This window comes from Eptesicus fuscus, chromosome 5 (assembly GCF_027574615.1).
Source record: "Eptesicus fuscus isolate TK198812 chromosome 5, DD_ASM_mEF_20220401, whole genome shotgun sequence".
Taxonomy (NCBI): domain Eukaryota; kingdom Metazoa; phylum Chordata; class Mammalia; order Chiroptera; family Vespertilionidae; genus Eptesicus; species Eptesicus fuscus.
This window is the reverse complement of record NC_072477.1, coordinates 54,395,063-54,410,452: the sequence shown is the minus strand read 5'-3', so window position 1 is coordinate 54,410,452 and position 15,390 is coordinate 54,395,063. Positions and strand designations below refer to the sequence as shown.

General features: G+C 38.5%; 1 protein-coding gene across 2 annotated transcripts in view; it reads left to right on the top strand.

Moving 5' to 3' along the window:
• Positions 1–15,390, top strand: part of UNC13C (unc-13 homolog C) — a 515,697-nt gene that overhangs the window by 445,395 nt on the left and 54,912 nt on the right. For both annotated transcript variants that reach the window (XM_008143163.3, XM_028147779.2), the window contains 3 exons: positions 1,726–1,849; positions 4,533–4,589; positions 10,925–11,005. In XM_008143163.3, coding sequence (XP_008141385.2) covers positions 1,726–1,849; positions 4,533–4,589; positions 10,925–11,005 — 262 coding nt within the window. The remainder of the gene's footprint in view (positions 1–1,725; positions 1,850–4,532; positions 4,590–10,924; positions 11,006–15,390) is intronic.

Sequence of the window (15,390 nt, the reverse complement as noted above, 5' to 3'; positions counted from 1 at the left end):
TAATCCATCTGAGGATCTTTTTTCCATTGATTTTTAGAGATAGTGGAAGGGAGGGAGAGAGACAGAGAGAAAGAAACATCGCTTTGAGAGAGACACATCGATTGGCTGCCTCCTGCACGCGCCCTGACCAGGGCCAGGGATTGAGCCTGCAACCGAGGTACATGCCCTTGACCGTAATTGAACCCAAGACCCATCAGTCCATGGGACGATGCTATAAACACTGAGCGAATCCAACTAGGGCTCACGCATTTTTATATATTAAGTATTCACATTCTATAGCGTTAGGAGAAATACTTCTACATGAAAATGCATTTTGGAAATCTCTCTCTTTGCCTGTAATTATTAATTATTACTTTGATTATCTAAAGGTTACTTATATATTTAAATACTTAAAGCAGTCAATTCTACCTCTCTCAGAACCAGAGCCCAGGTTATAATTCTTGAGTCCAAAAGTATACAGATTATTTAGCAACACTGTCAACAATGAAGTTTTCGTGACATGAATGACTCACCTTTGGCTCTCTGTGAAATGGTTTTGATTAGCTCTTCTTAAAGTCTCAGAGTTCATTGTCATCTTTTGGGACATTGAGTAAATATTTATGCAGCAGTGTGTCTTCATGTACTGCTGGTCCTTCATACACAAACACACTTATCAAGGACAGTGTGGGACATGTGGATTCAGAGAAAGGGCCTGACTTTGAATCTAGCCCTCACCGGCTTCACTTCTTTGGGCAAGTTCCGTAATCTCTCTGAGTCTGTTTCTGACTTCTGAAATGTATACAGTAATAGGTGAGAAATATCTGTAGCGGAGGTTACCAAACAATGGTGTTATATAAATGTTAGACGACGTCACCATCGTTATCTCACCATGGGAACAATTTGTAACAGATGCCTTAAACCTATTAAAGTTGGTAAATTTGGAATCTTAAAACAAAACTGAACTCGGAGAAACAGAACAACTTTGGAGGTTGCCAGAGGTGGGGGATGGGGATGTGGGGGAAAGGGTGAAGGTGGTCAAAAAGTACAAACTTCCAGTTGTAAGAGAAATAAGTCCTGGGGGTGTAATGCACAGCGTGGTGACTGCAGTTAGCAATAATGTATTGTATATGTGAGCATTGCTAAGAGAGTAGATCTTAAAAGTTCTCATCACAAGAAAAAATTATAAATATGTGAGATAATAGATGCTAACTAAACTTATTGTAATCATTTCAAAATATATACATATATCAATCATTATGTTGTACACCTTAAACTTACCACCGTGTTATATGTCAATTGCATAGCAATAAAACTGGAAAATTAATAAAGTTGATAAATATCGGCTCTTGAGGGAAATTGTATGCATCTTTGCCATCTTGTTATGTTGGCTCAGAGCCAGGTAGTGATCAGATGTGTTTGGTTGGTGTTTGGCCTGAACCATGGACACAGAGCATGTGGTAAACACCAGTCGGGAATGAGGGTGAAAATCATACACTTTGGGAGCCTTGGTGTCACTTTAGGAAACAAGTTAAGGAAATGCATAGTCTGAACTCATTTTCTACTATTAGTGAGTTACTTAATGTATCGTATGATGAAATAGATTTTTGATAGGTATTTTTTATTTGAAATTTAGCATTTGAATACTATACAGGCCTATTCGGGTATTTGAACCACAGTATTAAGGAATGGAAATCTCTGATCAATAAAATAAGTTCATAAGTGATTATATGTCTTATTTTACTTCAGATTAAGTCTCTCAGCAAAAATCTGTGAGAAAACAGTTCTGAAGCGACTTTTGAAAGAGCTGTGGAAGCTAGTTCTAAACAAAATAGAGAAACAGATCGTTCTCCCTGCTCTGACAGATCAAACAGTAAGTGTTTAAACTACGTTTGGTTTTACTTTCAATAACCCATCTAATTGATTTCTGTTTTAGTGAGAGGATTTGACCAAATGAAGTATCAAACCCACTTTGAGAAAAAGTGTTTGGTATACAAGGTCTTAATAATGATCATTCAAATAACATTATTCTATACAAATCAATTTTACATAATGGGAGTAGCAATCACACTTCATCTCTTGAAAAAAAATGTAACAAAGTTAAACTTATAGGGTTATCTGGTCTACACACATAATTTTTTTAAGTATCACTGTGAACCGCCAAAGAATTTGATTTAGGCTAGAACATCCCCACTGTGTTTCTTTCTGAAACCTCATTCTTTAAGGAGATAAATTCAGCACTACCATATGGGATTTTTTTTTTTCATCTGTACATTTTGCTTTCATCTATTACCTTCCCCCGTGGAGGTTAATAGAGGAGACATCTTTTAGAGGATTTGAAGCACATAATTGTATCATACACAGTAAAATGGAAAAAGAACCAGAAAGGTCAATTGGCAGCAAAGTTAGACCATGGCCAAATGGATATACAGTGCTAGGATTCTCAATTCCCAGATCCTGAGCCTATTAAGTTAAAAAATAATCCTAATAAGCACCCATTGTAGAGTAATTTTCTTTTCTTTTTTTCTGTGAGGAAGACAAGTTGATGCAAATAATGAGTAATTTAAACTAAAATCTGTGTTGAGCCCTTAATTATGCATACTCAGTCCATATTTATCCAATGAAATTATATAGGAAATATTTTCATATGAAGTGTTTCAAGATGCAAAGTTACATATGTTTTTGTTGATTTACTGCCAACAGTGGGTGATAAACTATAAATTAATTTACATTTTGCTTCATGCCATTAATGTGTGGTATCATCATTTGTACATATGAGTAGCCAAATCACATGTAAACGCCCCCCACACACACACACACACATACCACGTCCCCACACAGACCCTGCTCTGCTACAATATGTAAGGCATTTCTAAAACATCAATTAGTGATCATATAATTGACTTATATAAAATTTTCCTAGGTGAGAGGCTTTGGAATATAATAGAAGAACTATAAACTTCAGAAAAAAGAAAAAGAAAAAGGACTAAGCTTGATTATTACATAAGGAAGAGTCCTTTCATCCCCAATTTTAAAAAATAATGATTTTGTCTGGCTGGCATAGTTCAGTGGTTCAGCATCGACTTATGAACCAGGAGATCAGGGTTCGATTCCCAGTCAGGGCACATGCCTGGGTTGAAGGCTCGATCCCCAGTGTATGGCATGCAGGGGGCAGCCAATCAATGATTCTGATCATTGATGTTTCTGTCTCTCTCTCTCCTTCTTCCTCTCCCTTCCTCTCTAATTTCAAGTGGGGGGAGAATCCACTTGTCCATAAGCCTTCGATCTAGAAAGACACACTTTGCATGACACACACGGCAGGCTACCCTCCCCCTGCTTGTATGGGTATTTTCTCAGCCCATAACTGTACTCTACTGTTTTGTTATTCTTTGTTTGGGGTATGTTTTTGAATTTTTAATATTCCTTGAAGCAGCCACTATCCTCAATGAGCAAACTGCATGCTATCTCCCAAAATTGCATTTATTGTTTTTGACAGTTATTTGTTAACAAAATTACATAAGCTTCAGTGATGCTGCCCACTGCTATTTCCCCCATAAGCCCTACTGTTTCTAGTGCACAATTTTGTCGAGTATGAGAAGACATAAATCATGATATAGCAAAAATACTATAGATAACATTTCAGTTTTGATATAGACCTTTCCTATGAAAGCTGACCATAACCTCAGTTTTCTCTAGCATTGAGATCTCTCAGTATGAAGCTATATCACTTATTAATTCATTCCATATACGTTCTTTGAGGTTCTACTATGTACTAGGTACTATGCTGGGTGCTGGAGATAAAATAAAGCAAAATTAGACATGGTTGCTGTGTTCATGAACTTTGTAGTTACTAATTTCCTAATGAATATACAAGCTCCACTAAAAAAAAAAAATATGGATATTTGTTACTCCAGAATGATTGTTTTTCTTACTGTGAAAATATTCCAGACTACCAATGAACTTAGTCAAAGTTATTACTTTTCTTGTCACATTTACCCACAGATATGCCTCTAGCTATTCATTCTAGCAGTGTGTTGGATGGCTTATTCCAGTGTTTTATTTCCAGGATGTTAGGGTTCTAGGAAGAGACTACAGCTGAGGGAGGGTTTGGGAGGGCAAGTCTCTGAGAATTGGCACAGCATCTCAGGAGTAAGGCTCACCTTCTTCAGCTCTGTATCTTAAAATTTTGCAGATTTATTTTGGGAAGGAATGGAGTAAAGGAGTTACCTCATTTGAAAGTAAATTAAAGAAATATAAAGATCACTGATTGAATCCACATGCTAAACTGACTATGGAAGCAACAATCCATTCAGTCACTGAGACTTAAAGCCTGCAGAAGTAGGGTACCTGTAAGGACAATTATAAGCTAGCAGTACTAGATATCTTTGACCCAATCTGTAAAATAGACCTACTAAGGGCATGTTGCATAAAAGTCACCAATATTATAGGGAAATAAAGCAAATTATCTATTGACCCCATTTCTAATGCAACTATTACTAAAGCTTTTAAGACTAAATCTTCTCTCTCTCTCTTTTTTTTTTAATGTGTATCTCTAGGGACCCCAGATGATTTTCATCACTGCTAAAGATCTTGGACAATTATCAAAACTGAAGGTAATAAGAATTCATAAAATTACTGGTTGTCTGTGAAAAGTTATGCGCTAACTGCAGCTCTGCAAGAAACCATCCTCCTACTGGTCATGGTACCTACTATGGCAGGACTAAGAACATGTGTGTCTGGGATCTCACCATCTTCTTGAAGGAGGAATCAGGTCAAATTTAGGGACTGAATTTTGCTTTTTATCCCTTTCCGCCATGTTGCTCACATTTTCCAATTAGTAGGGCAACTACTAATTGACTTTGTATTGTAGCATGCAGCATTTTGCTTTTGGAATAAATTAGAGAACATACTTCCTTTCATATATTAAAATGGCTTTATGTGAATAAAGGCAAGTTGCAATGTTTCATAGAAATCCAATAAAGTCTAGAGGTCTTATAGGCAAAAGGCCTAATTGGGAAAATGAAACTCCTCAAAGCGGACATCAAATTTTCAACATATTAAACACCATTATAAATGAGAATTTGCTGACTAAATAACCCTGCCCTTTATTATTGTTTGAGATCCCTAACACTTTGCAGCTGTGATAGGAACTTGACTAGTCAGGATAGGAACTTGACTGGTTAAAATACATATTATTGTTCTGTGACTGGCTTATTTCACTTATCATAGCATCCTCCAATTTCATCCATGTTGTCACATATGGCAGGATTTACTTTGTTTTAAAGGCCAAATAATATTTATTGTATGTATAAGCCACATTTCTTTCATCCATTCATTCATTCATCAGTGGATCACATATAGGCCAACATTGTGACTATAGTCAAAATACATGCTATTTTGTTTCATTTTTATGGATTAGAATATAGTGTAGCATGGGGGTGGGTTCCAGACACAGATCACCTTGGCTCCAGTTCTACCTCAGGTGCTTCCAACTAGGGGGACACCAGCCTAAGTATTTAACCTCTTTAATGTTCAGATGTGGTATTTGTAAAATGCAAAGCAGTTTAACACTTGCTCCATAGGACTGTTGTGAGGCTAAGTGAGATAATGGCGACACTATCTTTGCATAGTAACTACAAAGAGGATGCCACCTCCTACTCCTAGAAACAGCTATTTGTCTCCTCCCCCAGCTGGTAGCTCCCAGTTAGGTATCACAGAATTGTTTTGTGTGTAAAACACAGGGGGAGGATAATCCATTTGACTGTGTAATTACTTACTCTGATAAAAATAGCTGCCCTGTAATTTCAGAATTCTATTTTATTACCTACATTATCCCCTTCCTCGGAAAATAAAAAGCCAATAACCCATTTAGAAGACATAACCATCACCTAAAATTGTTTATACAGGTATTCAGTGATGTCCATAGTTCAAAGGCAAGGTAGATGTCACTGCCAGACTATTATTTTGTATCTTGGATCTCTTACTTTATCCCTCATATACCTTTCTGGGATTTCTAGTTTCTACTTTGAAAAATGAATTTTACAGTGTTGAAGTTGCTCCTATAAAACCATGAAGGTGAAACAGCATAGTGTGTCATTACAAAAGAAATTGCCCTGGCCATGCTTCTAGCATCTGTGTGATATTAGGAAACATACTCCATCTCCTCAAGTTTCAGTTTCCTGAATGGATCATTATATCAGCTAGAAGTGTTTCAATTTCAGGTGATGAAAAGCCAGAGTAACATAAGCAAAGAAGGATTTTATTTCTACGTGAAACTTTATAGTCCTGGGATAACGCTGTTTTCTATCACTGCTTGATTAATAACTCAAATGATGTTATAGAACCCAGTTACTTCCTCTCAGCTGCTCTTTCCTTATGTGATGTGTTGCTGTAACATACCTCCCTTTCTGTTTGTACAATAGCTATCTCTGCTCAGTATCTAATGTCTTTGAACATGAAATCTTGTAGAGAATACCCACCTTGATGCAAGGAATTCCAGCAAAGTCCACTGGCATATCATCAGCTCTGATGGAGTGTTATCACCATTCCCAAGCCAAAAAGTCTGGCCTGGGGAATGACATATGCTATTTGCCTTAACTCACATAAGCACCCCTGACTGCAGTCAGGCCTATTCAAATCTTACTAGAGGTCCGGTTTACGAAATTTGTGCATGGGAGGGGGGGGGCTTCAGCCCAGCCTTCAACCTCTCCATTTCGGGACCCCTTGGGGGATGTCTGACTGCCAATTAAGGTCCCACAGGCTCTCCTCTGCTGGCCTGGTTGCCCCTAACTGCCCTCCCCTGCCAGCCTGGTCGCCCCTAACTGCCTCTGCCTTGGTCCCCACCACCGTGGCTTTGTCTGGAAGGACGTCTGGAAGGATGTCGAGAAGATGTCCACTCTAATTAGGATATTACCCTTTTATTCATATAGATCAGTGGTCGGCAAACTCATTAGTCAACAGAGCCAAATATCAACAGTACAACGATTGAAATTTCTTTTGAGAGCCCAATTTTTTAAACTTAAACTTCTTCTAATGCCACTTCTTCAAAATAGACTTGCCCAGGCCGTGGTATTTTGTGGAAGAGCCACACTCAAGGGGCCAAAGAGGCGCATGTGGCTTGCAAGCCGCAGTTTGCTGACCTCGGGTATAAATAAACTCTGAGTGAGATGGAGACTGGCTCTCAGAGGGTACATGCATGCTAGGTGAGAAAAATCAGAATCCATGCTAAGTTAGGTCCCTTTGGAGCCCCCAAATTTGATCAACTCAATTAATTCTCTTTTGTATGTAATAAACTAAAAACAAATTATGAATAAAATGTCCAAAAAGGTTTAGTGAATCAACATTGTAATAATCTGAAGGACGAAAAATAGAATCTTGGTATACATAGGTGATGGAAAGTAACTTAGTTCTGCATCATATTTTTGCTGATCCTTGCTTTTTATTTTAGTTTTTAAATGATTAGTCCATTTAATTATTACTTGAATTACAAAGCAATAAATCCTCTATAACCATATGCAAAAACTTAAAATGCTAGCAAAAAAAAAAAAAATTGAAAATTTGCAAAGCTATTTTCCCTTATGTCACTTGAATATTACTACCAATTTTTTTTTAACCTTTGGGCCTTTGAATTGTTTATATATTAGTTTGAGAGCAGATTTGATTTACTGGAAAAGTACTATCCTATCTAATAAAAGAGTAATGTGCAAATTAACCATCACTCTGCTACACCCACAAGCCACGCCCACCAGCCAATCAGAAGCGAGTATGCAAATTAACCCAACCAAGATGGCTGCAGCCATGGAGCGAGTAGGAGGCTTGGGTTTCCTGGGCAATGGAGGAAGCCAAACTTTCCGCACACCCTGGCAGGCATAGGCCTCCACTCAAGGCTACAAAGTTTCAATTATAGAAGATAAATAAATCCCAACAAAAATGGCTGCAGCCACGAAGCAAGCAGGAGGCTTGGCTCCACTCAAGGCTACAAAGTTTCAATTATAGAAGATAAATAAACCCCAGATACTAGGGCATCCGCTTGGGTCACCGGGGGGCATGGCCGACCTGCAAACCAACACAGGCCCCTCGCCCAGGCTGCCCCAAGCCCCAAGGGAACCCCCACCCTGATCTGGGACACCCTTCAGGGCAAACCAGCCGGCCCCCACCCATGCACCAGGCCTCTATCCTATCTAATAAAAGAGTAATATGCAAATTGACCATTACTCCAACACACAAGACGGTTGCCCCCATGTGGTCAAAGATCCTGCCCCCATGTGGACACAAGATGGCCACCACAAGATGGCCAGCAGGGGAGGGCAGTTGGGAGGGACCAGGCCTGCAAGGGAGGGCAGTTAGGGGGGACCAGGCTGGCAGAGGAGGGAAGTTGGGGGTGACTGGGCCTACAGGGAAGGGCAGTTGGGGAGACCCAGGCCTGCAGGGAAGAGCAGTTGGGGGGGACCAGGCCTGCAGGGGAGGGCCATTAGGGGTGACCAGGCCTGCAGGGGAGGGCAGTTAGGGGCAAACAGGCTGGCAGGGGAGCAATTAGGCATCAATCAGGCTGGCAGGGGAGTGGTTAGGGAGTGATCAGGCTGGCAGGCAGAAGCAGTTAGGGGCAATCAGGAAGGCAGGCAGGTGAGCAGTTGGGAGCCAGCAGTCCTGGATTGTGAAAAGGATGTCTGACTGCCCATTTAGGCCCTATCCTGGTAGGATCAGGCCTAAACAGGCAGTCGGACATCCCTCGAGGGGTCCCAGATTGGAGAGGATGCAGGCTGGGCTGAGGGACACACACACCCGCTCCCCCTCTCCCCACCCCCGTGCACAAATTTCATGCACCAGGCCTCTAGTTTAAAATAATTGTACTGATGGATAAATTTAGAAATTCTGTATAGAAATATTAACAAAAAGTAAGCTTACTTAAAAGAACACAGGATCAAAGAAAATAGAATAATGAGGGAACTAAAATTTTGAATGGATTCATAAAACAAATATTTATTCAGCAGTTGGATATATATTTATTACCTCCTGTTTCTGGAACTTCATCATGTATGAATATTATATATAACCAACTTTTGACTATTTAATGGAATCAGATTTGCCATAATTTTTTGAATGAATACATCATATAGACAAGTGGTAATATAATATCAAACCAATGAAGAAAAATGCATTTTAGACTATGGGTTTATCATAAGCAAGCATAGCTCATTGGACAATAACTCATTGCTAGCCTCTTTTAGATACTCCCTTATTTGAATGAGGTATTGTTAAATCGCAGAAAAACTTTTCTAGCAAGAATTATGGTTTTCTACAACACCACATATATTATTGATTAACATCTATTAAACAATTTGAACACATTGTAAAGCTAGTGATGACTGATGAAGCCAGATATTTAATATAAAATATTTGTATTTACTTGCTTATCCTAAAGCATTCCCCCCTATAATTCAGCAAACATTTTTTATTACTGTTTGAGTCTCAATGGTTATTTAATATTTATGCTTAAAAATATTAAATGGACACACATGTTTGAGTTGAAATCCCTATATCAGAAAGATGCAGTGAGATGCAGACGTATATGCCGTGGGTCCTTGAAACATTATACCATGGATTCAACCTTCAATATTCAAAGGAATTTGATTCTATTTAAGTATGTTGAACTTTACAAGATAAGGTGAAAGGAGTGCAATTCAGTTCTAAAAATATATTGAATGCCTAGCAGGTGATGTTTGCCAAGATAGGACTGAAAGGCTGCAGAAGTAAGACACAGAAACCACCTTCAGGAAGTCGTGGCATCCACTAACAGCATAAGGCCTAGAACAGAGTGATGAGCCACTAGTTGTGATGGCACATTTGTGAATTGAACAGAGTTAATGAACTGGTTATTTTATAACCATTCCTGGCTAAGGTGGCAAGTGATGGTCTAAATAAAGCCCAGGCTCCATTTGCCAAGCAATATGTGCTGATGTGGAGCTGTGCCCCATAGAAAAAGAGACACCTTTTATTACGGACCAAAGGCACTGACCCATGAGTCAAGCCATGCATTCCCGAAGCTGAGTACACCCATAAGGCCGTTTCCTCTAATTCATACAAAGGCACCTGTAGAAGCTAGAATTTAAGTTCCAGGGGAGCAAAAGTCTTTCTTTATTCAACAGTATGTCTCAATCATCTGGAACAGTACTGGCACATAGTGAGCATTCAATAAATATTTGTTGGATCTTATTGATTAGAATGGTGGCAGCCTGAGGGAGATTGTATTATTTGGGAATTCAGTAGTTTTAACATTTTTCTCTTAGACAAATTTCTATTTCTATTGTTGTCTTCAATTTTCTGCCATCATTTCCCTACAGAAGCTTTGACTAATGGGTTGAGATAGTCCACACTGAACAATGAGAAAAATCCACTGTAAAACATGGAAATCAGTTCTAAAGTATTCAAAAATTATTTTGAAATATTGAAAATATCTAATCCCAAATTCAGTTAACCTTTTCCTAGTAATGACTAAGCAATAAGGGGCTCTAAGAAAGAGAATAAATTGGAAGAGTGATACGTAGTCTTTATCAGTAGTAATTGAGAGAGTCTAAAATTCACCTCTTAAGTCTTTTCCATAATTGACCTGCTTTAGTCTTAAAGAACATAAAGCAAGGAATTAAGGTGAATTTTGCTTTGAATCATGTTTTTCAGGTTTCTCTCTTTTGTTTTAACATTAACTTGTAAGTGGGGAAAAAAAACCACAAATGAATCAAAGTACTATTCTTTAAGTAAATACTTAGCATTTCTTCTTTTGGCAAAATGGGTATTTAATATATGACAAAATAATCATCTGAAAAGTGTTGATAAGAAGAAAATATTTCAAATAAAAATGTTTTCATATGGGGATTATATAGATTTTGTTTGAAAATAGTTGTTAAGTTGATGAACTGGTTATTTTATAAGCAATTATTAACCTGTTTTACAGGAGCACATGATTCGAGAGGATGCCAAGGGTCTGACGCTAAGACAGTGCACCATAATGGAGGTGGTCCTGGCTACCATCAAGGTAAGGTTACAGTGCCTCTGGATATGCATCCAGAATCCCCCGTGAGCCCTCAGCGAAAGGTACCCCAGATGCATCTCTGTAGTGCTGTGCCATTCATGAACAGTTATGTAGATACATTCCTGAAGTGTGTCTGGTTATCCCATATCACCTTATTACATCCATATTACTGTCCTTTAATTTGCCTCCTTTGTCTATCTCTAAAAAATGTGTGTGAAACCTATCTTGTAACATGTTTTCAAAGAAAGATATGGATTATCCCCAAAGCCCAGTTACACAGGTGCCTCGTGGGATTTGAGGTTAACAGAATTTCTTTTTATGTGTTCTATACTTGTTGAAATGGTTTTTAAAAGATCAATCTCCTCTCTCTTAGCGCAATAATTAATTTTCTGCTCAAAACTCAAAGGCATTGTGCTGTGTGCATCAATTTTTCATAGCCAAAGGTTGACCAAAAGTGGTAGTGTGGGCTAAATGTGGGAAGATCTCAAAATTTAACTTAGAATTTCTTTGTTGTCATCGATCCCTTATATATTTATGTACATGAATTTTGTACATATATATTTAAGTTTGTTAAAGTGAGAAATCAGTTTATCTCCTAAATTTAAACTGTGTCCAATGTCCCCTCACTTCACTGTAGGAAGCATCTATTATTCAGGATGTGTGAACAGTGCAGCAAAACGTGTCAGCTACCAGGAGCTGTTTGCAGAGCACAGAATAGTCTCACTGGATGCAAACAGACTTTATAATTCATTAGAACAGAGTTCTAGCTGTCTAACAATTGGACACCTTCACAAAACTACCACCTCATGGCTTTTGTTTTGCAGGATCAGCATTCAATAAGAGGCCATCTTTTACTTCTTTAATGTCAAAACCTGCAAAATGAAATTGGTGAGGTGAAAGCTTTGTAACACCTAGTGGAAGCTAGGGAGTAGAATTTAAGCTGTGATATTACAGAAATAGAGTTTCTAAAGAAACAGCAAGAGTATTGTCTAGAAGTATGGAAATACTACAAAATAATTTTCAGAAGAAATGGAAAAATGTGAATAAGAACCTTTGGAAATGTAAGAAATGGAAAACTGTGAATAAGAGTGATAGCAGTGCTAAGAACTATACACAGGAAAATGCCAGTAGAAAAAAAAAAATAAGAACTCTGCAGTGCACCATAAAGAAGGGAAAAAACGTAAAATTTATAGAATCTAAATCCAGCCCTTTATGGATTTTTTTAGATCAATGTATGACTTTAAGAGAGAAAGGAAAATGTGTTCTGTGAAAAAGACTGGCGTTCATTAACAGACCTGGCTCCTGCCCACAACCCTAATATTTTTCTAATTCTCTGTGGTCAGGACACTTGACCAACACCTGTAGGCTGAACTCTGCCCAAACTCTGGGACAACTTTGACCCCTAGAAATCTACATCTTGACAACTCAACTATCCCATTTTCCTGTCTGGGTCACCTGTGATGATCCTTTAATACAGCCTCAGCCACCAAATACTTGCCTTGATCTTTTGGACTTACCTGATATCCAAGATTGAATAAAAGGGTCTGTGTTATTATCTTGTTATTTTAGGACTGGATGGAGTCTGACCCTGGTACTCCTGAGCCTCAGAGTCTGAGGTCACATCTCCAGTCCTCCTATTCCCCTTCTTTGATGCCACCTCTTTCTCGGGGGTCTCCATGCTAGGCTTGCTATTAGACTCTTGTCCCTGTGGCCTGCCCATCTGCCAGGTCATTCCCCTGATACCTGCTTTCAATGGCCTTGTCAGCTGTTAGCCAAAGCTAGGACTCCCTTTATCTTGTCTGCAGCTGATATTTGCACATACCGGCTGCCATAGCAAGCACTACTTCTCACCTTGACTACAAAGGAGCTCAGGAGAAAGAAGAAGACTACTTAAAATAATTGCAACCCCAATGTCTGCCTGGAGCCTAGCAAGAGGAATACCGTAAGGCAAGCAGGGACCTCAGGAGGAAGATGTTCTTAGAAGCAGCAGATGCTAACCAGACTAACACCCAAAGGCTGCCAAAGAAATGAACCTTTATTTCTCTTTAGCTCAATTTAAGCAAATAAGCTGGGAATAAGAAAAGAAGGAGGAGAATGCTATGGAGTTTGTAGAATATACATTGAAATCATGTTTTTAATTTTTTTCAAATATCTTTTAGATTCACCTTGCCTGGCCCTTATAAATATCCTGGGTGGTAGATAGATCAAGATTAATGATTCGCATTTTATAGATGAGAAAACAGACACTAAAAGGGTTTAAATTATTTGTCTAAGGACACTGACCTGCTAGTAATTGGAAGAGCAGAGAAAAATCTCCAAACTCTATAGTCAATGTCTTTGCTTCTATGTCACACTATTTCCCTAAATGTTAACGAAGTGTAGATAAAATGTAGCAAGCCAAAATGGATATATTTTCAGAGTGATTAATTCTTTCTAAATTAAAATATCATATTTCAATTATTAAATTATTTTCTAATTATCTAAATAATTTAAAATATTTCAAACTCTATGCAAGTATTAATACAAAATATTAACTCTCTTAAGTAATAAAAATTTTATTTTTAAAATATATTTTTATTGATTGCAGAGAGGAAGGGAGAAGGAGCGAGAGAGAGAGAGAAACATCAGTGATAAGAGAGAATCATCGATTGGCTGCCTCCTACATACCCCCTACTGGGGATTGAGCCCATAACCTAGGCATGTGCTCTGACCAGAAATCAGAGAAACCCGATCTGGTTCATGGGTCAACACTCAACCACAAAGCCACGGAGCCTGGGCTGGAAACTTTCTAATATCAGTCCCATGTAGTTTTAATTATAAGCCAAAAGGTTAGAATATGGTACAAGTAACAGAAGTTATAACGATATACTGCAGGTAGCATGGTTGGGCTTTGAGACATTCCATTACCTGCCAACACAGCCAAATCAATAGCATTTGAAAATAAAAGTAGCAAGACGACAGCTATGAGGCAGACAGCCAACAACTTAATCAGTATGTGCAAGCTAATAGGCCAATTGGGAAACCCTAGTTTGAAAAGGTCCTTGTTGAGCTTTTGCATCTCAGACCACATGTCAGAAGACTCAGGACTGCTGTAGGATTCCCTGAAATGTGGGTTTCTTTCAAAGATAAACAGGAGACATTTTTCCAACAGCAGATACTGGACCTGAGCATGAGTCTCCAGACTTAAGGGAATTCTTAAATATTGAACATTCCTCAAGTTATTTTATGATGAAGTTTTAAATACTCAGAAAAAAATAAAAAATAAAAGCTGACTGCTTTTATATTTCCTACCCTTCCAATTCCCCTGGAATACTTGTCATTTGGACCTGACATGACTCTGCAATGTGTGTTGCAGGTGTGGTTGACTTCATGCAGTGGCGATTTGGAGGTTTAACAATAATAAACATGGGGATCAGCGCCCTCTAGGAATCTGCATTTCTTGGTATAAAGAAAAGAATTTAGACTAAATATGAATATCTATTCAAATAGTGCTTTGGAACTTACTTGCTCATTTAATACTAGATAACACCATTTCTGCCACTCAGGATTCCAGACAAATCGTGGGATATGCGACGTTATACCTGAGGCTGTTACCCTGACTAAGGTCTTACCCCATCCTGTTACCTGTTTTTCACATGGCAATTTGGTGGCTGCTTCTTAGCATCTTCGTTTTTATCATTATAAGTATAGTTTTTGCATTATTTTAAATCCAGCTGCTTATGGAAGAATACATGTCTTACCTAGTTTTTAGCATTGTAATTCAAAAATTATTATTTGAAAGTTTACTGCATATAGCAAATATGTTGAGCAATGAAAAGGTGGCAAAAGATAAGAGACTTTGCTCTTAACTTATGAACAAAAACATCTACAATTGATAAAAAGAGATGTGGAAAAAGTGGTTGGGGATGCAAGAAAGGGTGATAAATTCTTCATGGGTACCTAGGGAAAAGCTTCCTAGAGAAACAAATTTGGAGTTTAGAAGATGAATTGGGGAAAAACAAGGGGAAAGTTGTTGCAGAAAAGCATGAGTGAAATGCGAGAAGGTGTGGGTCAGCCTGAAAACGTCACTTAGTCTAGCGAAGAGGACTAGGTCATGACTGGCTGCATATTATAGGGAATAAGAGAGGAACATTGGCCCTGACTGGTTTTATTCAGTGGTTAGAGCACTGGCCTGGGGACTGAAGGGTCGTGGGTTTGACTCCCAGTCAAGGGCACATACCTAGGTTGCAGGTTTGCTTCGCACCAAAGAAGAAAAAGAAGAAGGAAGAGGAGGAGGAAGGAGAACATTGGATTGGAGCCAAAATACTAAGGCTTAAACATACAAGTAAAGAATCTGAACTTCTGATCTGATATGGAAAAAAGAAATCCAGTTGTAGTAGGAAATAATT